Source organism: Muntiacus reevesi, chromosome 2 (assembly GCF_963930625.1).
Source record: "Muntiacus reevesi chromosome 2, mMunRee1.1, whole genome shotgun sequence".
In the NCBI taxonomy this organism is placed as follows: Eukaryota; Metazoa; Chordata; class Mammalia; order Artiodactyla; family Cervidae; genus Muntiacus; species Muntiacus reevesi.
Window position 1 is genome coordinate 57,298,009 of NC_089250.1, and position 23,374 is coordinate 57,321,382.

Below are 23,374 nucleotides of genomic sequence, written 5' to 3' on the forward strand. Positions count from 1 at the left end.
GTTATTAGACTCTAGGTCCCCATTTCCTCCTCTGGGTTCGTGTTGGCGCCTGCCTCCCGGGCTGCTTGGAGGATCTGTCCCCTCCAAGGTGCAGGGGGGGCAGTGGGGAGCTGAGCACAGTGCACCCAGGGCAGCAGGTGACCCATACGTAACATTAGCGGCTGGTAGCGATGCTGTTACTTACCAGGCCAAAACTCAGACCGCTCTGGAGCTGGCCGGCCCGTGCAGGTCCTTCTGCTCCTTTGCCTGGCATGTGGGGTGGTGGGATGCACCGCCGCCTTCTTCTGGGGGTGGGAACTGCGTAGACACGTATCCCACCTGCTGAGCGCTGTGGGACCTGGGGTCAGGTGGTCCTCCCTTGCCTGGATGCCCTGTGAAGTGCAAAGCTGGTCTCTGTTGACTGAGCACGAGGCAAACCAGGAATCTGGCCTTCTTATTACGGATCCTGTTATACTAGAAAGTTGCCTCTTGCTGATGGTAATCAGTGTTTATAGATGCGGAGTTTGAAGGAAACACCCGATGGTCAGGACTAGCTTTTGGTAAGCCCTCCAGCTTAGGACACAAACACGACTATGGACAGGCCTATTTTAAAAAATGAATAATAAGGCTTTTATGGTAAAATTATACCTTTTTTTCTGAACTCTGTGTCAGACTTAGTGGCATTTCCTGTGTGTGTGCTAAGTTGCTTTAGTTGTGTTTGACTCTTTGCGACCCCATGGACTGTAGCCCGCCAGGCTCCTTTGTCCATGGAATTTTCCAGGCAGGAGTACTGGAGTGGTCTCCTCCAGGGGATCTTCCTGACCCAGTGATCAAACCCGCATCTCTTATGCCTCCTACATTGGCAGGTGAGTTCTTTCCCACTAGCTCCACCTGGGAAGCCCAGCATTTCCTTGTCTCACCTCATTTTTTGAGGTGATTGACATTTCTCCACCTGAAGTGAGGACCTACCCATATACTGGTCACTCATCAAATAGCACGATTTCCACATTTATTCTTATGTGTGAGGAAATTGAGGCTTGGGGGTGACAAGTCACTTGCCCAGCTTTGGGGACAGCAGGCCTGCCTGGCTTGGAGTCCCAGGTAAAGGTGTGTGACCTCATGCGAGTGACTGAAGCACTCAGGTGCTCCGGGCCCCAGCTTCTGTCTTAGTTGCCTTGGGCTCCCAGAACAGAACAGCACTGCCTGGGGAGCCGAAGCATCACATACTTATTTCTCACAGGTTTGGAGGTCCAAGATCAGGGTGCCTGCTTGGCTGGGTTCTGTTCTGTCTCTGGCTTGTAGACGGCTGCCCTCTGGCTGTGTCCTCCCAAGATGGAGAGAGAGCTCAGGTCTCTTCCTTTTTCTATACGGGCTGTCGTGAGGATCTGGGAAGAGAGCTGAGCATGGTGCCCACCGGGCAGCAGGGGCCCCACACGTAACATTAGTGGCTGGTAGCGATGCTGTCACTGGCCTTTCTTCCCAGCCCTTCATGACCTCAGCTAAACCTCATCATGGCCCAAAGACCCCACCTCCTAACACTCTTCTGTTGAAGGTTGGGGTTCCACATATGAATTTAGGGGGCACCCAGGGCTTCCCATATGGTGCTAGTGGTAAAGAATCTTGTTGCCAATGCAGGAGATGCAGGAGACCCGGGTTCAATCCCTGAGTTGGGAAGATCCCCTGGAGGAGGAAACAGCAACCCACTCCAGGATTCTTGCCTGGAAGATTCCATGGACAGAGGAGCCCTGGCAGGCTTTAGTCCATGGGATCGAAAAGAGCCAGACACAACTGAACATGCATACATGCATGTCAATTTAGTTCATAGTAGTTTCTCTCTTACGTGGGCTTAGGGCCCAGGGCATCAGGGATTAAATGGGATGAAGGCAACGATCTCTCAGTAAATGGGGGCTGCTCCTGGGACTACCTTTGGAGCCCAGACTGGCTGCAGAATGTCTTCATGGTCTTTCTGTGATGGCCTGATGGCCTGATTGGTCCTCATTGTGGATGCCTGTCATTTCCTCTCCAGGTCCAACTTAGTCCAAACATTGAAGACTCTGCATTTTCCTAAGTGGGCTTCCCTGGTGGCTCTGTGATAAAGAATCCGCCTGCCAGTGCAAGAGATGTGGGTTCAATCCCTAGGTTGGGAAGATTGCCTGGAGGAGGAAATGGCAACCCATTCCAGTATTCTTGCTTGAAAAATCCCATGGACTTAAGAGCCTGGTGGGTTACAATCCATGGGATCCCAAAGAGTTGGACAGGACTGAGCAACTGAGTACATTCACCTAAGTAGTTTCACATTTGAAAAACTATATATTATTTATTCATCTCCCATTATAGATTTTGTCAAGGCCTAGACATTTTGAAAGTGTGATGCTGCATTTGCCCTTTTGTAGGGGCTAGGCTGAAGGTAGTGGGTCAGATAGAAAATGGGCAGAATGAAAATTACCCTTGGAATTCCTTAGGAAGATGCCAGTTTGGAGATGGACACACTCTGTATGTTAAGTCCCTACTGCTGGGTTTTCTTCCAGCACTGGGATAGATCGTGCATTGGGATAGACTGTGCTTCTTCCATGGCACATGAGATGACACAAGTAGCTTTAGTGTAGTAAACACTAGCACCACTAGCACCTCTTGCATGAATAGGAAGTACTGCAAGATATATGCCTCCCAAAGGCTACTCCTTGCTTCTGTGGATAGGAGTGATGTCTCTTTTAGGACTTGTTCTAAGTCACAATACACCTGCCTAACAGTGGCTTCAGCTTTGAAAGCATATCAGTATCTCCTATAACAGCAAGTCTTCAGTGACGTGATTCCAAGTTTGGGGTAGCAGCTCAGTGATATCATCCAGGAATCCGTGAACTTTCCTCCTTGCCTTCACCATCCTCAGATACCTTATGGCTTACCTCACAGTTACAAGATGGCTGCTGCAGCCCCAGACATCACATCTTCATCTACTCCCACATGCAAGGCAAGAGAAAGGGGGAGGGCCCAAAGAGCTCTCCTTGCTTGCCAGTCTCCTGGCTTTCCCTAGAAGACGTCTCTGTAAGTCCCCTGGCCCAAACTGGTTCACAACGCCTGATCTTGCTGCAAGGAAGGATGGAAAGGTATGACACTGGCTTCTGGCCCACACAGTAAGAGGGAAAGTGTATTGGAAGTGTTCATTGGGTAACCACATTCAAATATTAATGATCTAAGTTGTTTATCTCTCCCTCTTTGTTTTTTCTATCTCTCCCTCTTTGTTTTCTGGGTTTACACAGGTTATTTGCACATGATTTGACTCAACTCTGCCCTAGGCACAGAAAAATTGGAACCCTAAACTGGTTGCTTCCCAAGTGGCACAGCGGTCAGAAATCTGCCTGCCAATGCAAGAGACTCAAGAGATAGGGATTCAATCCCTGGGTCAGGAAGATCCCCTGGAGAAAGAAATGGCAACCACTCCAGTATTCTTGCCTGAAAAATTCCACAGACAGAGGAACCTGGCAGGCTATAGTCCATAGGGTCACAAAGAGTCAAACACAACTGAGCATACGCTCAATATATTGCTTCCATATTTAACAAACTGGTTGCAAAGTCTCCATATAATAGTGTGCCATGGTGAATATATACAGAAAGTGGGTTGCATGTTGGCATTAATTCAACCAGACTCTTTGTAGCCTTTGGAGAGACTAGTTTCTCTTTAAACTCAAACCTGTGAGTAGGTGCACCTCTCTCCCTGACTTTGAAGACTCTGTGGGATTCTGGCCAACAGCCAGTTGTTTGCTGAAAATAAAAACTACTTTATCACCATCTCCTTAGACTAGTAGCAAAGGTCTTGAAAGTGATCTGAGATGGTCAGCATCATTGTCCCCTGGAAGGAAGCAGAGGCCAGGTAGGGTTTGGGCTGAGTTCTGCTTGTGGGCTAGGAGGCTTCTATCTCCTTCTGGAAAGATGATGAGCAGATCAAGATACTTAAGACATTTTAAGAATCTGTGTCATTGTTTATGAGCCGATGGTGGAGAGCTGCTTGGACCCAAGGCCTGCCCATCCTGGTTGAAACCCTGTTTGTATCCTGAAAGCCTGTAAGAACTATTTCCAGTAAGTGGGTTCTGGGCACATGGGTTACTTCTGCTTGTTTCCAAGAGAGATGGAAATGAGAGACCTCTGGTTGGAAGAGACGATCAGGGGGAAAGGATGTAGAGATATTTTCAGAAATTGTTTCTGGGCAGTGTGTGTTTGGTGTGAATAACATTATATGCAACAGAATTCTTTGGTTGCAGACAAAAAATATATCTTCAAACTAGTTTAAGGACAGTAAAAAGAAAATCGATGCGTGCCTAAGACTTGAGATGACTGATGCTGAAGGTGAAGCTCCAATACTTTGACCATCTGATGCAAAGAGCTGACTCACTAGAAAAGACCTTGATGCTGGAAAAGATTGAGGGCAGGAGGAGAAGGGGGAGACAGAGAATGAGATAGTTGGATAACATCACCGAGGCAATGAACATGAGATTGAGCAAGCTCCTGGAGACAGTGAAGGACAGGGAAGCCTGGTGTGCTGCAATTCATGGGGTTCCAAAGAGTCAGACTTAGTGACTGAACAACAAGACTTTGGAAAGGACATAACAGCAACAGATCCTTAGAGAGTCCAGAGGTTATTCACTCTATGTCCATCATCTCTGCACTGAATAGCTTCCCTGTGACCTCTCTGCCTCACAGTATTCCCCTGGTAGCCTGCCTACTGGGAGAAAGATGCCACCCACACCAACTTGTATTTATGGCTCTCTGGCTAGCCACATATTTGCCTTACCAGCTTCCCTAGTGGGTTGGAATGGCCATGAGATGCTGGTCTAACCAGTGAGAGACAAGAGGAAATCTGCTGGGAGTAGAAAGGGGTGGGAGGTGGTTTTGAAAAATATGTTGCTTCCTGGTGAGTGACAGATAAACAAAGAAAACACTCTATCCTTTTTTGCCTTTTCTTACCTTGAATGTGGTCCTGTAAAGATGGGATGTTTGGAGCCATGGCAGCCATCTTGTGGCCCTTAGGCAACAAGCCTAAGGACATCAACATGCAGACAATGGCAGAGCAAAAAGATAGAAGAAACTTGAGTTCCTGAGGACTCAATTGAGCTACTGCACCCAATTAAAATTCCTGGTTAGGGACTCTTAGACAGCTTGAATTACATGTTCACTCATGAATCAGTCGGGTCTAGAAGGTAGACCATGCTACATAAATAAAGTTTCTGAGAGTTACCCTTTGGCCCTTTGTGGCCGGATTGGGGAGTTGGAAGCGTGTATACTATCCAATTATTGCTTAGTCATAAAATTAATAATAATCTTAGTAGCTAACATTTGTCAACGGTGCTAAGCACCCTTTATCCTCTTGGCCTATATTGCTTATTTAATTCCCATAAGAGCCTTTTCAGGTGAGGGCTATGACTATCCCCCCTATTTTGGAGACTAGAAAACTGAGCACAGAGAAGCATCAGCTGGCCCAGAAAGTGTATTTGAATTTGGGAGTCCAGTTACTTAATCTTGATCCTGAGCTGCACCTCAGGCTTCGAGGATGGGTTTAGAACAAGTGAATAAACAGCTTTGCTGTCGTAGGGTCACAGATCAGGGCAGTAGGATGCCACACAAGCATTTCCCAATTATTTGCTTTGGTAAAATCTTCCATTTCTTTGATTATTGATGCTTCTGAAACCAAGAAGTCTTAAAATTGATGAAGGTGGGGAGTTCCCTGGTGGTCCAGTGACTGAGACTCCATGCTTCCAATGCAGGGAGCCTAGATTCAATCCCTGGTCAGGAAACTAGATTCCACATGCTGCAACTAAGAGTTCAAATGCCACAACTAAAGATCCTGAGCTGCAACTAAGACTTGGCACAGCCAAATAAAAAAAAATTGATAAACATGTTAGTGTCTTTTCCCCAAAGAGTTGGTATGAAATTAATCACACGTCTTAAATTAGGGGAACTATGGTGACAAATATTTCTTGAGTAGAACTGGAGATGGATATAGCCAGCTGATACATATTATTAACAAAATTTTATTGAAGTGTAACATGTGTACTGCTGCTGCTGCTGCTGCTCAGTCGCTTCAGTCGTGTCCGACCCTGTGCGACCCCATAGACGGCAGCCCACCAGGCTCCCCCATCCCGGGGATTCTCCAGGCAAGAGTACTGGAGTGGGTCGCCAATGCCTTCTCCAGTGCATGAAAGCGAAAAGTGAAAGTGAAGTCGCTCAGTCATGTCAGACTCTTTGCGACCCCATGGACTGCAGCCTACCAGGCTCCTCCTTCCATGGGATTTTCCAGGCAAGAGTACTGGAGTGGGGTGCCATTGCCTTCTCCAAACATGTGTACAGAAGTGCACAAATCTAGAAGAGTTACGAATTTTCACAAAGTGAGATACTTTCAGACACTCAGGTGTCTGAGTACCAACGCCCAGATGCAAGAAACAGAACGTGACTAGCTGCCAGAAGCCCTGTGGCACCCTCACTCATGGGCAGCTGCTGTCCTATGCTCTAGTGCCATAGACTAGTTTCGCCTGTTTTAAATCTTTATCCATTTGATTGCACAGTAGTCAGTCAGTCTTGTCTGACTTTTTGTGATCCCATAGACTGTAGCCGGTCATGCTCCTGTGTCCGTGGGACTGGAGTGGGTTGCCATTCCCTTCTCCATGGGATCTTCCTGACCCAGGGATCAAACCCAGATCTCCTGCATTGCAGGCAGATTCTTTACCCTCTGAGCCACCAGGGAAGCCCTGTCATACTTCTTAAATCCTACTAATCATTCCCATTGAGTTGGAAAGATGACCCCTATTCAGACCTGATTCATGTAAACTGGACACTCACATTGGAAATCTGTTTGCAGTTACATTCAACAGACGACTCACACTGTAATTTCAGAACCATTGTTTGGTTTGATCTCTGATTCTCCCTCACTTACCAGAAATAGTTTCAAGGGACAGCAATGCAGTTTTCAGGGTGTTTTGATAGTTCAGCTTGGGAAGACAAGTTTAGTTTGTTAAAATGTGAGCATGAAATGAATGGTCTTTTTTTTTTTTTTAAGATTTTAAAAAATGTGAACCATTTTTAAAGTTGTTATTGAATTTGTCACAATATTGTTTCTGTTTTTTGTGTTTTGGTTTTCTGGCCATGAGGCATGTGGGAGCTTAGCTCCCTGACCAGGGATTGAACCCATAACCCCTACACGGGAAGGTGAAGTCTTAACCATTGGACCACCAGGGAAGTCCTCTGAATGAGGGTTTTGGTTTGCTGGCTCCTGCCAGACTCCGCCTGCTGATCCCCTGGACTGGCTTCTGCACGTCTCTTGATTGTCCTATTTGCAGAAATGGAAGCCGATGCCTCGATAATGAGAGTTTTGCTCCAAGTATGTGGGGTTTTAGAGAAGACTCTTATTTTGAAAGGGAGATGGGAGCCCAGCATGAAGGAAACGCAGAACAATCTCTTCCTTAGCTGCACCTGCACTGCTCAGGCCTAATGAGTTTAGGTTGATGGAACCCAGACCTCAGGAAGGATTATAAATTCTCATTTGATTTGATTTGCCTCTAAAATACCTTAAACCAGCTGTGCCTGCCCAGCTGACCCAGGAGTCTCTGGCTGCTTTGGGGGAAGGTCTGGGCAGGCACCCTCCTGTCCTGGGGGAGGGGGGCGCGGGCTCCCGTGGTTCCTCTCCCACCCCAGCCACTCCTGGGGCCTGCTCTAGTCTGGCATGTATCCCTGCCGTGTCCCATGATTGCTGGCCTCTGTCTCCTTGCATTCTCACCACGGCCCCATAACTGGGGGCCTCTTTGTGTCCCCATCTTATTGAAGGGGAAGCTAAGCCTCCTGGAGATGGGTTCGCAGGTCCCAAGTCACTGCTGGCAGAACCCAAGTCTGAACCCAAGCTGTCAGGCCCCATCTCAGCCCCAATTCTCTGCTGCTTCTCCAGCTGAGCAAGGCCACGAGGGGCTTTTCTACCCTCCTAAGGGAGCCCAGCTTCCCTGGTGGCTTAGTGGTAAAGAGTCTGCCTGCCAATGCAGGAGACGCAGGAGACGCAGGAGACACGGGTTCAATCCCTGGGTGGGAAAGATCCCCTGGAGAAGGAAAGAGCAACGCACTCCACTATTCTTGTCTGGGAAATCGCATAGACAGAGGAGCCTGGCAGGCTACAGTCCCTGGCGTTGCAAAGAGTCAAACATGACTGAGCGACTGAGGATGCATGCACGCAAGGGAGCCCAAAGGGAAAATTTCCCAAGATTGTTCACTAAGAGGACTTCCCTGGTGGTCCAGTGGCTAAGACTCTATGCTCCCAACGCAGGGGACCTGGGTTTAATCCCTGGTCAGGAAACTGGAACCCACATGCTGCAACTAAAGATCAAAGATCTTGTGTGCTGCAACTAAGATCCAGCACAGCAAATAAATATTTTTTTTAAAAAAACTTGTTCACTAAGATACTTGAGAACTTGCCAAGTGTCAGACAAGTGAGTGTGGTGGTTGGAACAGCAGAGAACAACAAAATAGTCACAGTTAACATCATTCAAGACTTTCCTATGCTCCAAGGACTCCTCAGGCGATCTCTATTCTAGAAGTTCTCAAAGTGGGTTCCTTGGACCGGCACCATCAGCATCTCCTGAGAGCCTGTTAGAAATGCACGTTCTTGGGCCCCACCCCAGATCTCCCGTGTTCGAAAGACTGGGAGTCAGTCCAGCAGTCTGTGTTTTAACAAGCTCCCCGGTGTTTCTGGAACACACTGAAGCTTAAGGATCCGTGGTCTGTTTTAATCCTATGCCAACCTAGTGAAGTCAGGGTTACTCTCCTCATCCTCACATTTGACAGATGAAGAGTAACTTGCCCAAGTGCTCCATGGGTGACAGAGCCTGGATTCAAACCCCATCCTGGCTCCACGTTCAAGCTTCGTACGCCCTGTGCCTTCTCCCAGGTCTTACTCTAGGAATCAAAAGCTAGAAGACAGTTAATAAACAGGTCAACAGGCCAATCAATCACAAACGCAGAGCATGAATTCCTAGGAGGGAAATGAACAGGATGGGAGGGGAGGAGGTGTTCAGGGAGGGTGAATGGCCCGCTCAGTGGAGGGGAGGGGATCTCAGTGCTGTGCCCCTGCCCCCGTGACCCTGCCCCGTGCCCTGAACTTGGTGGGTCTGATGATTATCCAGCCTCAAGTCACTCACCAAGTGACAAGTTCCCAGGTGGCCCTGTGACCGGGGCAGGGTCATCATGCCTGTTTTTCAGACAGAACTGAGATCCTGGGACCCATCTGTGTCCACTCCAGGCCTCTCCCATAGCTCTGGAATTAAGTTCCCCCATGCATGTGTGCTAAGTTGCCTCAGTCATATTTGACTCTCTGCGAGTCTGTGGACTGTAGCCCTCCAGGCTCCGCTGTCCATGGGATTCTCCAGGCAAAAATGCTGGAGTGGATTGCCATGCCCTTCTCTAGGGGAGTCTTTCTGACCCAATAATGGAACTCTCGTCTCTTGCATCTTCTGCATTGCAGGCAGATTCTTTACTGCTGAGCCACGGGGGAAGCCCAAGTTCTCCCTACTTCCATGCAATCTCTCACCCTGGGAACTCTCTAAGGAGCAACCTCTGGTGTATCTCTGAGAACATGTATTTGACCCTTATTAGTGATAAGCTCTATATTGTCATGCTGCTATCAGAAGCCAGCTCACTGATGCCACAGAACCATGCTATCCAATTGAAAGTTCCACCATGATTGAACTTTTCTGTATCTGCTGTCCAGTATGGGTGCCCCTGGGCACAGGGGGCTGTTTCCATTTAAACCAATTACTCTGAAAGAAATGTAAACACTGCCACACCAGCCACATTGCAAGTACCCAGTATATACATGTCATTAGTGGCTACCATACTGAACAGTGAAGGTGTAGAATTCAAGTTTAGGTTGAACCACATATAGGTCAAAATCGATAGAAATTTCCCAACTCTTTATGGTACAACCTAATAGAAGTGAAGATTTTCCTGGTGGCTCAGAGGGTAAAGACTGTGTGCAATGTGGAAGACCTGGGTTCAGTACCCTGGTTGGGAAGATCCCCTGGAGAAGGGAATGGCAACCCACTGCAGCATTCTTGCCTGGAGAACTCCATGGACAGAGGAGCCTGGTGGGCTACAGTCCATGGGGCTGCAAAGAGTGCAACAAGACTGAGTAACTGACACACACACACAACAGAAGTGAAAGGGAACTTCAGAACAATTAAATCCTTTCCTTTGTTACAGAGGGAAGAACTGAGGTCCACTGAGCCTGAGGTTCCACCTAGACAGATGAGAGCCCAGTTGGGACTGAAACCAAGATTTCATGAGGCTTGTGTGTCTGTTAGCTCCGGGATTCTCAACTCCGTCTGGTTGGCAGTTGGGGCTGGACCATCCCCTGTAGTTCAGAGGATGTTTAGCAATGTCCCTGGCCACTACCTTCAGCTGCCAGTAGCACACACTCCCTAAATTGTTACAGGGGATGAATGGGGGGAAGAATGCAGGCATTCATTGCCCAATAGCCCTCGGGGAGGGTAAGGGTAGGACAAAATTGCCCCAGGCTGAGAATCACTAGTTTAGTCGAAATAGTAACTAGTTTCCATTCTTTCCCTTCATTTTCAATTAGACAAGGATGGAGAGGGAGTGGAGACCTAGAGATCCCTGAGGGTGGGTTCTCCCCTGGGGAGATGGGGTACTCATGGGGGATGGGTGTCTGCCTTAGTTTACAGTGGAAAGGTCGATGGAAGCTTATAGCCCTTTTTTCTCTGCAGCTCTACCAGCGTCTGGGGCTTTTTAGGCAAACAACTGGCTTCAGCCCTAGAGATAATTAAACCCATCTTTTCTCCTTCTCTCCACCCCATCCCCTAAACCCTTTGGTCCATTCAATTCACAATGATAACATTGTTCGAGCAACAGCGCACACATGTTGACACCGGCGTGTTTAATCTTGCGGTACAGTGATTCCCTGCCCCACCCCCACCCCACATCTGTGCGGCTGCCACGCTTATGACAAAAAGCCTGGCCGCCAGTGGGCTCGCCTCCGCGCCCCCCGTCCTGGGATGCGGCCCCCGGCATCTAACAAGGAGGCAGTGTCTCTGAAGACCCTCTCGGAGCGCCCGGCGCTGGGGCTCCAGGTGGTCCTATTGGCAGCCAAAGCATTTGGTGGAAAGTTCGAGAGTTGAAGAGGCGGTTCAGGGGAGACAATGCTGCTTGTGTGCCCTCTGCCAGGCGGGGCCCGCCTCCTGATTTGGGGGGCTGGGGAGGGATGATGGGGAGACGGGTTAATGCTACCCTACCTTCAAGCTGTCAGCCTCCCTTGGGGTGACTCTGGCATGAGCGAGATTTACAAAGAGGGACCTGAGCAGGATGCAGTCTTCACTCTGAATTTAGCTTTTAAGGAGATTACTGTTGTGATCATGTCATGTGTGTTGAGAGCTTGAAGTATACTTCAGGGAGGTCTTTTTTCTTAATTTTAATTTTTTGGTCATACTGTGCAGCATGAAGGATCTCAGTTTCCCAACCAAAGATCGAACTTGCGCCCCCTGCAACGGAAGCTCGGATTCTTAACCACGGGACTGCCAGGGGAGTCCCAGGGGTGTCATTTTTTTTTTTTTTTATCGTCTCCATGGCTAAGAGGGTGGCAGTGGTTCCTGGCATGAGGGAGAGAGTGTGGCTGAATGGGGAAGTATTCAGACCAGCTGTGTGGCCATAGGCAAGCAACATTACCACTCTGAGCCTCAGTGTCCTCATCTGTAAAATGGACACAATACATGTGCTTACTTCTGAGCAGGGAGTTTATAAGAATTTGAGGAAATGTGTGTATGTGTGACATGTGATGTTGCATTCAGGCCAGTGGGAGGGCTTTTATACTGGTGACCATCTACCTCCCATCATTAAGACAACTACTATCAAAGCAGATCATCAGAAAATAAAGTGTTGGTGAGAGAATGTGGAAACATTAGAACCCTTGTGTGTTGTTGGTGCCTGCGAGAGTGCTCAATCACTGAGTTGTGTCCTACTCTGAGACCCGTAGACTGTAGCCCGCTAGGCTGCTCCGTCCATGGGATTCCTCAGGCAAGAATACTGGAGCGGGTTGCCATTTCCTCCTCTGGGGGGATCTTCCTGACCCAGGGATCGAACCGATGTCTCCTATATCTCCTGTGTTGTAGATGGATTCTTTACTGCTGAGCCACGGGGGAAGCCCTGCATTTTTACCATGGTTAAAAATAAAAATTTAAAAATGATGGCTCTTACCTAGCTTGGGATTTGGGTGAGTATCAGAGTTATAATCCAAGTGAGCTTTTATCAGTTTCTCTCCTCTAGCAGGTCATCAGGGCTCTCTCCCTCATATTGGGCAGTCAAGAAATTCTTGTAGAATAAATATAGTGGGGGGGGTGGAGCAGCAAGGAGACCTCAAAATATTTTTGTGGCAGTGTTTATCATTTTAGACTTTTACGCGATATTGCTTTTCACTGTGTTTAGGACCCTCTCCTCTCTTCTTGTGTAAGAGCAGCAGAGTGTATCAATGCTCGTGTTATTAAGAGAGCATTCTCCTGTAATGTTCGTTGCTATGCCTGTTCACTTCGCCAGAGCTCCCGATTTATGGTATGCCTCTGGCGGCTTTTTCAAGCTCCTTAATCTTGTCATGTACATCTTGGAATGAATGAAGAGCCATCATCAAATTTCACATCCTTGAAGCTGCAGCACCGTAAATCACTGGTGACAGCAGCCATGGTAACATCAGCTCCAGTGAAGCTGGCGTGTGCCAAAGTCTTTGGAATGGATCACATCCCCCTAGGACAGGAAGGAGATGGGGTTGAAAGTATCAGAGTGAAATCGGGTTCGGGGGTAGGGAAACTGGGCCAGGGGATCCTAAGCCGTCAGGGGTCTTTGAAAACTCAGCTTTAGTTTCTGGTTATATTGTGGACTTTGGTTCTGCTGGTTCTCAGAGCCTTTTGAAAGGGGTTCAAGGGTCTGCCCCCGGCCCATAACTGGAGCTCTGTGGTCCAGACTGAGCTCCTGCATGAGGAACAGACTTCTGATGCTGGACTTGCAGTTTTTACTTGGAAAGTATCCCTTTGCTTGTACAGTTTTGGGTCCCCTCTCATAGATGAGCGGCATCTTAGGGAACAGTGAGAGGATCGCATAGTCTGGAAAGTTAACTAAGCTTTTTCTAAAAACCATAAAGTTTTTGGAAGGAGCAGCTGGGCCATTAACTTGATTACTACTGTTTATCAAGTCTTCTTAGCCCTGGTGGGGAGAGCTGCTCAAGGAGGGAATGGAAGCAGCCTTGTATGGGCGGACCATCCCCCCCCGCCCCCCCCCCCCCACACTGCTCCATGATGCAAATGTCTCTCATGTGCAGCTGGCCACAGTCATTTTGCCTTTTCTGCATGGCTGTCTTGACCATGACCATTGCTTGGGGTCTCTGAGCGGCTGATGACCAAATCCCGTGAATGGTCACCCTGCCCCTGTTATCCGAGTCTGGCCACAGGCTGGTCATCTTATCTTGCCTATCTCTAGTCCTGCTTCTTTCCCTGGACTGAGCTCTTCCCATAGTTGTGTTCTCCATCTCTCATGCAATAAGTGGTCTGAGGCCACTACATTTTTCTCTTGTGTGTGCCTTTCTCCCACAAAATGTGATCCATAAAAGCAATTCAATAGTCCCCAATTGGACTCTCAAACCTCCAGTCAACTCTCCCACTTGGATTTCCTGCAGGTCACCTCGAGTTCCTGTCTGCCTCCACAGGTGTTTTCTTCCTTCCTGCTTCACCTGTGGGATTCTTCCTCCTGGTTACATCCACTGCTGGCATTACTGGCCACCAGGCACTCCAGGCTAGCACTCGGCGGCCCTTCTCCATGCCCGTTTCTTCAAAATGCTTACCTTTGACCAATCTTTGATTTCTGTGCATTCCCAGTCCTGCTTCAAGGTGTTTACCCCATAGAACTGTGTTCACCAAAAAGCAAGAATGTTCATCCTGGCTCCAATTGTGATGGTCCCAGAGTGTAAACTACCCAGATGCCTGTAGAAAAGTCAGCTGTGGCCTGTCCATTCAGTGACATCCAGTACGGCAGCTGAATGAGTGACTTGCTGCTCCACGCAGCCACAAAGCAGGTGGGGGGCACACACGGTTGATCAAAGGACGCAGATGCAGGTGGGGAAACCCCAAGTGGGCAAAGTGAATCTGTGCTGTCGGGTGTTTGCATGGCGGTCACCTTTGGGGACAAGTGAGGGTCTGGTATTAGGGAGGGGCCCTGCGGGGTGTCTTTGGTGCTAGTCGTAAATGTGCTGTGCTGTGCTCTGGGGGCGTTTGCGTTGAGAAAATTCACATTACTTCATGAACACTTAGGGCCTGTGTGCTTTACTGCGTGTATGCTATTTTTAAAAATTGTTGACTAAGACTAGTGGGGAATTACACGAAGATCAATATATTGAATCCAGTAGACTAATGGAGCCCTACTAGGCGTCAGGCTGTGCAGGACAGTGGAGGTTCAGGATCGAGACAGTTACTGCCCCTGGCCCCCGAGCTGGTCAGGGGGTCAGCTTGTGCTTATACATTATCCACATCTGAAGAAAGCAGCTTTCACAGTGGATGGCCACCTGGACACCCCCACTATTACTTGGACATGTTTCTTGCCCGTCCATTTCCAGCTGTGTATATAATTGGGCAGGTTTTGTGGGTGGCTCAGATGGTAAAGAATCTGCCTGCAATGCAAGAGACCCTGGGTGGATCCCTGGGTCAGGAAGATCCCCTGGAGGAGAAAATGGCAACCCACTCCAGTATTCTTGCCTGGAGAATCCCATGGACAGAGGAGTCTGGGGAGCTCCAGTCCATGGGGTCACAAAGAGTTGGACATGACTGAGTGACTAAAGCTATACTATATGTAATTGGGCTTGGTCGTTTTGCTCAGAACTGCCTTGGTTGCAAAGGACAGCCACCTGACTCTAATTAACTTACAAGGGTCCTGTTGGAAGGATCTTCCTGGGCTCACAAATTAGAAGGACTGAAACCCTGAACTTCAGGAAGCGTGGGGACCACCAGGCCAGGGGATTGAACCTGGAAGGCATCCCCCTCAATTCTGAACTCTGTCCTCCCCATCCAGAATCTTCTTTCTCACAAACCAGCTTTCTCTGTGGGGCAGTGTTGATGAGTGTCTGCCCAGGACATTGCATCCTTAGAGTTCAAGGCAGAGAAAACAAACAGGACTCTTTCCCACCAGGTACCAGTAAATAAAAGAAATCCTGTGTTTGGCCCAGTGAAGGGCTCGTTCTCTCCCATCCCCCAGCTCTGGAGAAGGGGGTCATGGGACAAGATGGTGGCTCCCTTGGGACCATGTGGCTTGATTGGAAGAGCCATGATGAGGCTCTCCAAGAGAAAGAGATGGTGTGGATGTGGCACCTTCCGGTGACATCACAGTGAGCTGTGTCCCGACACGAAATGATCCTCTAGGGAGCAGGAGAAATGCTATATCTTCTATATTTTTTCTCACGTGTATAAGAATATCTACACATCCTATCCCTTCTTCAGTGGATCTTCCTGACCCAGGGATCGAACCAGGGTCTCCTGCATTGCAGGCGGATTCTTTACCATCTGAGCTATGAGGGAAGCTCCATAAGGATGCATGGTATCTGTTTATCTTCGTGTGTTATTACGTATTGACGATGCATATTGTATTGGTGTGCTTGGTCGCTCAGTCGTGTCTGACTCTTTGTGACCCCATGGATTGTAGCCCGCCAGGCTCCTCTGTCCATGGGATTCTCCAGGCAAGAATACCGGAGTGGGTTGCCATGCCCTCCTCAAGGGGATCTTCTCGATCCAGGGATCAAACCCAGGTCTCCCACATTGCAGATGGATTCTTTAGAGCCAACAGGGAAGCCCATAGTATGTGTATATCAGGGTGTGCATACCCCTAATTTTTAGTGTGTTAAATATTGTTCTATTCTGAATACTTCCACTTAGGTACCTTGTAAATGTTTGCTGCCCTCTGCAAGTCAGCAACATGAGCTGCTTTTGGTTATCATAATCCACTTGTGCAGAGGACACTAATTTAGCGAGGGGCACACTTGTATGTTTTGTGTGACTGTAAATGGGAGGAGAAACCCCAGATGCTAGGAGGAGGCACCACAGATGCTGAGAGGAGGCACCCCAGATGCTGAGAGGAAGCACCCCAGATGCTGAGTGGAGGCACCCCAGATGCTGAGATGAGGCACCCCAGATGCTGAGAGGAGGAACCCCAGATGCTGAGAGGAGGAACCCCAGATGCTGAGAGGGGCAAGACACTCCTGAGTGATGCCTGGGGATCAGACTTGACCTGAATGTGGGGCAGAGGTCTTGGCTGACATGGCAGAGGATCGAGAGAGGAGATAACCCAGCTGAGGGGCCTCCTTTTCTTCTACCCTTTATTGACAGCTCAGAATTTCCCCTTCCAGGGCCAATTTTGGGGTAATTATTTCAGGCTTTTGTCAAAGGACAGTATAATTAATTGGCTTTGGGGACCATCATGAGGCTGGTTACTGTCAGGATGGTTTTTCCATAATCCAATTTCTTTGGATTTGTCTTTTGGTCTCAGGGATTTGGATCCTTTTAATCTTTTGAAGGCGAAAGTTCTATGTTCACGTGTGTGAGCTCTCTGAGTCAGTGGTGTTTTGGAATACAAAGGGCTGTGGGAGAAAAAAAAAACTGGATTCCTATATTCTGGGTTTCCTTAGGTAGCTTTTCTCAATGGACTCAGGGACATATCAACTCTGGACATTTATTTTAACTCAAGTCTTGGGTCATCAACTACAGTGATTTAACAACAGAGTGTAAAGACAAAATTTTCTCCCTAAAAGAACAATTTTCTCCCTAACAGTTTCTCCTGCCCTAACAGTTTAGTGGTGACTGTTAAACTGTCTTGATCCCTGAGGTTGATATTGGGTAGATTTCACACTGTGGAGTGGTTTCCATATAAAATGGAAAGCTTGAGAAGATAAGATTTGGGATTTGGTTTGAACTTTGAATTAGTCACTGCTCTTCTTTTAAGAAATGACTATTCTGACTTTGATAAATCACCAGATTCTGTGGGTTTCAGGAAGAATAGAATAATGTCATGGTTCATGCCTCTCATTATCTTAAAATAATTGATGAAAGAAATTCTCTTAGAAAGTCATCCCAAGGATCCTAAAGAAGTTTAGTTGGACAATTTATTCATTTATCTTTTTAAAAAAGAAGGCTTATAACCCTGGCATCTTAACTGTCTTAGCAGTTAAAATGTGTTTTGTTTTGAACATTAAAAAAGTATATACACCTGCTGCAGCAAACTGTATTTGTGATTGTATGTCTGTTTTCTTACTTCATTGCCTGTGATTTTAGTGATTGTACCTGTGTTAATATCATGCTTATTCAAACATTTCTTTTCCATTTGATCTATTGTAATTTTTTCAAATAACACTATCCTAACTGAACCATGTAAATACTTGCATGCACATTTTATTTCTTTTATGGTGATTGTTTCTCTCAAAGCTCATTTGAGAGGCTCTGTAACTATGACAAACACAGTTATTTTCCATTTGCCTGGCTCTGTCCTAAATGCCGCCTCCTGTGATCTTCCCTATGAGAAAAGGCCAGTGTTAACCCTGGAGGAAGGGGCACACACAGTGGTCAAGTAACTTGGCTAAGATCTCAATAGGCACAATTAATACTTGGACTCAGGCCACCTGGCTCCTGGGAGTATAAAGGTTAAGAGTGTGGGTTTCAGAGTTCAGCTACTCACCTAACTTGTGACCTTGGGCAAGTTAACTGGCCTTCTTGAGCCTCAGTTTCCTCATCTGTAAAATGGGGCTAAATCCTGCCTCCATGTTCTATCATGTGATGGCCAAGAGTGCTCAGTGTGAGACCCATCACAGAGCACACGATGGGCAAACATATATTATTGTACTTCTGGGGTCTTCAGCTGTCTTCATTTGAAAACTGGGGGTCCACACCCCCATTCTCAGCTTGGCCTGGCCTGGAACAGGCAGTCATCACCGGGGGTTGCTGGTTACGGGCAGGTCTCTATCAAGCATAGGCATAATGCTTGGACTCTGAGCTGGAGAGTGAAACCCAGTCACTAATGAACTCTTGGTGCCCATGTGTGTTTCCTTCCCTTCCCAGTGGAACATGACAAAGAATTCTTCCACCCACGCTACCACCATCGGGAGTTCCGGTTTGATCTCTCCAAGATCCCAGAAGGGGAGGCCGTGACTGCAGCTGAGTTCCGCATTTACAAGGACTACATCCGGGAACACTTCCACAATGAGACATTCCGGATCAGTGTCTACCAGGTGTTGCAAGAGCACTTGGGCAGGTGGGTACCATCCTGGGGCCTGGGCGGGGTCCTGAGCTCCTCCTGAGAGGAGGCATGGGCTGTCGTGGCTACTTCCCATGTTATTCTTGCTGTTGTTCAATCACTCAATTGTGTCCGACTCTTTGCGAATCCATGGCCTGCAGCACCAGGCCTCAGGCTTCTCTGTCCTTTACTATCTCCTGGAGATTGCTCAAATTCATATCCATTGAGTTGGTGATGCCATCCAACCATCTTGTCCTCTCTTGCCCCCTTCTCCTCCTGCCCTTGATTTCTCCCAGCATCAAGGTCTTTTCTAATGAGTCGACTCTTCACATTAGGTGACCAGAGTATTAGAGCTTCAGCATCAGTTCTTCCAATGAATATTCAGGATTGATTTCCTTTAGGATTGACTGGGGGAGCACCAACCACATGCCAGGCTATGTAACTTTTTTAGAGAAAGTGTATGGTGTAGGTTGGGCATCCCTGGTAGCTCAGTGGCAAAGAATCCACCTGCCAATGCAGGAGACATGGGTTCAGTCTGTGGGTCAGGAAGATCCCCTGGAGAAGGAAATGGCAATCCACTCCAGTGTTCTTGCCTGGGAAATCCCATGGACAGAGGAGCCTGGCGGGCTACAGTCTACGGGATTACAAAGAATCGGACACGACTTAGTGACTAAACAGCAACAATGGTGTATGTCGCCATTTCTTAAAACTATCACCATCAGCAGGTTGCATTAGAAATAGGGACAGCCAGGGGAGCCTGGGGTTGTGTGGCCCCCTACGGATATTTATGGATCGTCTGGGTCATTGTGTCTTTAGGGGGATGAAGAAGAGGAAGAAGCATTTTTGACAGTCTGCCTATCTCCCACGCATCACTGAAACCCAACACGTGATGTAAGGCCACCAATGAAAGTGGCTGTTTGTAATGAAATGTTTAGGGGATAAAAACCCACAAATGAAAAATAAACAGGCAGAGAACTCTTAGCCTTCCAAGAATCTTGAGGTCAGGAACCGGAAGCTTCTGTTGAAAGACTTTAATTTCTTGAGACCTTTTAGTTTTGTTTCAAAGTCCTCCAAGGGGTGAGAAGGCTAAGAGAATGAGCTGGAACATTCCCCTAACAGGGACATTCTGAAGTTCGGAGGTGGACGCGACCCAGGTTGTGCTACCCGGTGGCTGACTGTTTGGACATCTTGGGATGTCAGACCTCTCCCTCCCTACCACTCATCATAACTAATGGAAGGAAGACAGTGTGGGTGCCTCCCTTCTGCTGGACTGTCCTGGCCTCTTCAGTGGGAAAGGGAACCTGTTAGCACATTTGACTTGGCAAGCACTCTCACTTGGGGGGTCATCTTAAATACTAGAAAGCCAAGTTTTTCTTGAGTGTTTCCAGTGTTTTGCCTTAGTTAACTGTCTCTGACCCCAGTTTCTTGAGTTCTTTCAAATCAGCAAGTTTATTTGTGCATTTAAATATTTTTACAAATAGTATCTCATCATGCAGTGTCTCCTGCACCTACATCTATCACTAAACCTTGATGATCTTGACAGTGAAACTTGTCAATCCTTCCACACCACTACCCGGGGGTATCCTTGTTCTTATCATCACCATGCATCTCCCATCGTGCAGGTTGTGCTAGAAGGTATTTAGCCAATTGCCTGTGCGCACATGCTGAGCTCTCAATTTTTATGAATTATAAACAGCGTGGCCTGTGTGGCCGACACTTGCCTATCAGTCAGATACAGTTCTAGAAACAGAATTGTGGGGTCGAGGGCCCACATGTCAGTAACTCTGATAGATTTGACTGAACTGTTCTCTTTGGAGGTTATGTCAGTTTATACTCCCACCAGCCACACAGAGGAAGCCTGTGGCCCTATGGACTCCTGAACATGGTCTTATCAAACCATTCTGGTCTTTGTCAGTCTGTTTGATGGGTGACAAATGGCATCTCAGTGTGGACTATATCTGCATTTAATCCCCACTTCTCTGCACTTTCCTGTGCTGCCTCCCTGCTGGAGAGGATGGCAGACCCTTCCAGCAGGGAGGGAATGTGGGTGTGGTTCCGGGCAGGCAGCGACAGCCTTGGCAGTCACCTCCAAACCTTGCTGAAGGCCCTCAGAGGCCCCAGTTAACCCTGGCAGGCCGGACCCCGGCTCCCAGACCCAATTACAACAAGAAGCATTGACTTCATTCCCCAAGGGTGACATATGTTTGCTCTGTACGCTCACAAAGCCTCTGGGGCTCTTGAACAAGAGCATATGTTTGACTTTCTTTTTTTTTTTTTTTTAGTGAAGGCTGATGTACTGGGGCAAGGCAGGTACCCAGAGGCTATTGGTTAATGGCACTCTATCAGTCCATTTGTGCAAACCTTGAGCCCAGCTCACGCTCTGGGCTTTCTGGCAGGCTCCCCAAACCGGCCTCAGAAACCTCCATCAAGAGGTTTAACCTCAGGAATGTGGCTGCCCCAACTGGGTTTGGCTGAGCAGGACTGAAAGGGTTGATTGGTGTCGCCTGGGTGGCTCTTCCTCTAAGATCTACAGGCAGGAATGTGCTCCCCCTCCCTGGCCGGGTCGTTGGGGTCAGCTGGGATGCTACTGATGTGGGTGGAGCTTGTTTCAGGACTGGAGTGTCCTCAGGCACTGCCCCTGACGTGAGAAGCACCCCAACTAGCACCCTAAGCACCTGTGGTGCTTGTTCCCTCCGGACCACGTGCTGGGAAGAGCAGCAGAGACTCAGTGATGGCGAGGCGAGGCGGGTGGGCACGAGCTTCCCCCGCAGGACACAGAGGCCACTGCATTTGGAGAGATCTATGGGAGCCCAGCCACTCGCTTATTCAACCACCGCTATTAAACCACTGGGATAAATCAGCCCAGCTCATGGGGGCAGGGACCTACCTTGTCTCAAAGCTGGGCAATTTTTTATTTTCGATTTTTTTTTTTTTAATGTGGCTGATGGTATTTTTTTTTTTTGAAGTCTTTATTGAACTTGTTACAATATTGCTTCTGTTTTATGTTTTGTTTTGTTTGGGCCATGAGTCATGTGGGATCTTAAGTCCCAGAGCAGGGACTGAACTGTCACCCTCTGCACTGGAAGGCAAAGTCTTACCCAGTGGACCACCAGGGAAGTCCCTGTCGAGCATTTTTAAATGCCCTCACAAAGCGCCACACATGGGGTGGCTGGGAACAATAGAAATGTGCTCTCTCACAGAGCTGGGGGCCGGAAGTCTGAACTCCGGGTGGCAGCAGGGCCGTGCTCCCTCTAACATCTGCAGGAACGGATCCTTCTTTCCTCTTCCAGCTTCTGGAAGAGGCTGGCTGTTGACTGCGTCCCTGACTCTCAGCCGCGCTGCTCTGGTCTTGCCTCTGTTGTCACATGGCTCTGCGTGCCCTCTGCGTGCCTCTCTCTCTCTGATAAAGAGACCAGTCATCTTGGCTGAGGGGCTGCCCTGCTTCAGCATGGCTTCATTACTTACCTAATTACATTCATAAAGACCCTAATTCCAGAGAAGGTCCCAATCAGAGGTCCCGTGGTAGGACTGGTGTGTATGTTTGTAGGAGATACAGTTCCATCCATAATGGGGTGAAGAAGATGGGCAGTCAACAAGTTAGCAAATAAGTAGACCCACTGGCCTGATAAGGCAATTTGTGTTCCTAGATGGCTTGTTGAGCTGGGGATGTTTGAATGACTAGAAGGATCTGAACTGTAGGGGCCACCGTCCTGAGGTGGAGACAAGCAAGCGTGGGTTGTTGGAAGGACAGAAGGGAGGCAATGATGCCAGGGAGGGGCGGGCCACCAGGTCCTCGCTTAGATGAAACACAAGCCTTTGGCTTCCACAGTGGTTGTTGGCAGCTCCTCGTCTTTCTGCCTGTGTCAACCTGCTGTCTTCGTGGGCACTGTCGTAGTTTGAAGTGGCCACCTCCTCACCCCTGCCTGAGATCTGTGGGGTGAATCCGGAGGCCCAGGAAAGAGAGAAGGCCTGAGTTCCTGTGGTTGGAAAAGGAATGGGCAGGACAGCTGTCAGTGACTCTGTGGCCAGCGTGGCAGGTCATCTTGATGAGCAGCTCAGCCATAGGCCATCTCTGGGGATGCTTAGCCCAGCGCTGGGTTCCTGCCTCAGAGGCCTTTGGGCTTTGCTGGGAGACCAAGTTTCCTATCAGCAAGTGTTTGAGCAGCTGCTGTGTGTTGGGCAGTGGTGGACGTGACCGGACCCCAGTCCCTGCCCCTCAAGGAGGTGACATTCAAACAGAGGAGGCAACATAGGATGATGCAGCAGGTGCAAAGTATAATGTAGAGCAGGGAGTGGACAGAGGCAGCCAGCGGGCAGGAGGGGCTGCTTGCTTTGGACTTCCAAACTTCTTATCCGTAGTACTTGAAAGAAAGAAGCAAGGCCCTCATTCTCCAAAAGATAAAAGGTTAAAAATTGTTTTTAAAAAAATTATTGACTTTTTTTCTAGGTGGGTTTTGTTTTTGAATCCAGAATCAAAACAATTCTATGACCTAATTCTCCAGGTGGGAAAGCTCAGTTCTTTAAAGTGTAGATTTGGGACTTCCCTGGCAGTCCAGTGGTTAAGACTGTGCTTCCACTGCAGGCAGCATGGGTTCCAGCCCTGATTGGGGAACTAAGATCCTGGATGCTGCAAGGCATGGCCAAACAAACAAACAAACAAACAGAAAACAACAACCAGAGTATAGATTTGAATCCCGACACTCCGTATCAGCGTGGCCTTGGGAAGTAGTAACCCCTCAGAGGCTCAGCTTCCTCCTCTGTACGATGGGGATGATAACTGAACCTACCTTCCAGGGTTGTGGTGAGGATAAAGGGAGCTGACAAATTTACTCTGAATATAGTAAGTGCTCAGTGAAGGTTTAACAGATATTAGAAGCATCACCATCACTGTCACCATCCTCACCACCATCACCACTACCACCCTCACCACCTTCACCACTACCATCCTCACCACCTTTATAATCCTCACCACCATCACCACTACCACCCTCACCACCTTCACCACTACCATCCTCACCAGCATCACCATCCTCACCACCCTCATCATCTTCACCATCAACACCACTACCATCATAACCACCATCACCACCATCACCATCCTCACCAC

General features: G+C 48.3%; 1 protein-coding gene across 1 annotated transcript in view; it reads left to right on the forward strand.

The window, feature by feature from the left end:
* The window catches only part of BMP7 (bone morphogenetic protein 7), an 85,395-nt gene that overhangs the window by 15,588 nt on the left and 46,433 nt on the right, over positions 1-23,374 (forward strand). The window contains exon 2 of the mRNA XM_065921742.1: positions 18,093-18,285. Within this exon, the coding sequence (XP_065777814.1) occupies positions 18,093-18,285 (193 nt within the window). The remainder of the gene's footprint in view (positions 1-18,092; positions 18,286-23,374) is intronic.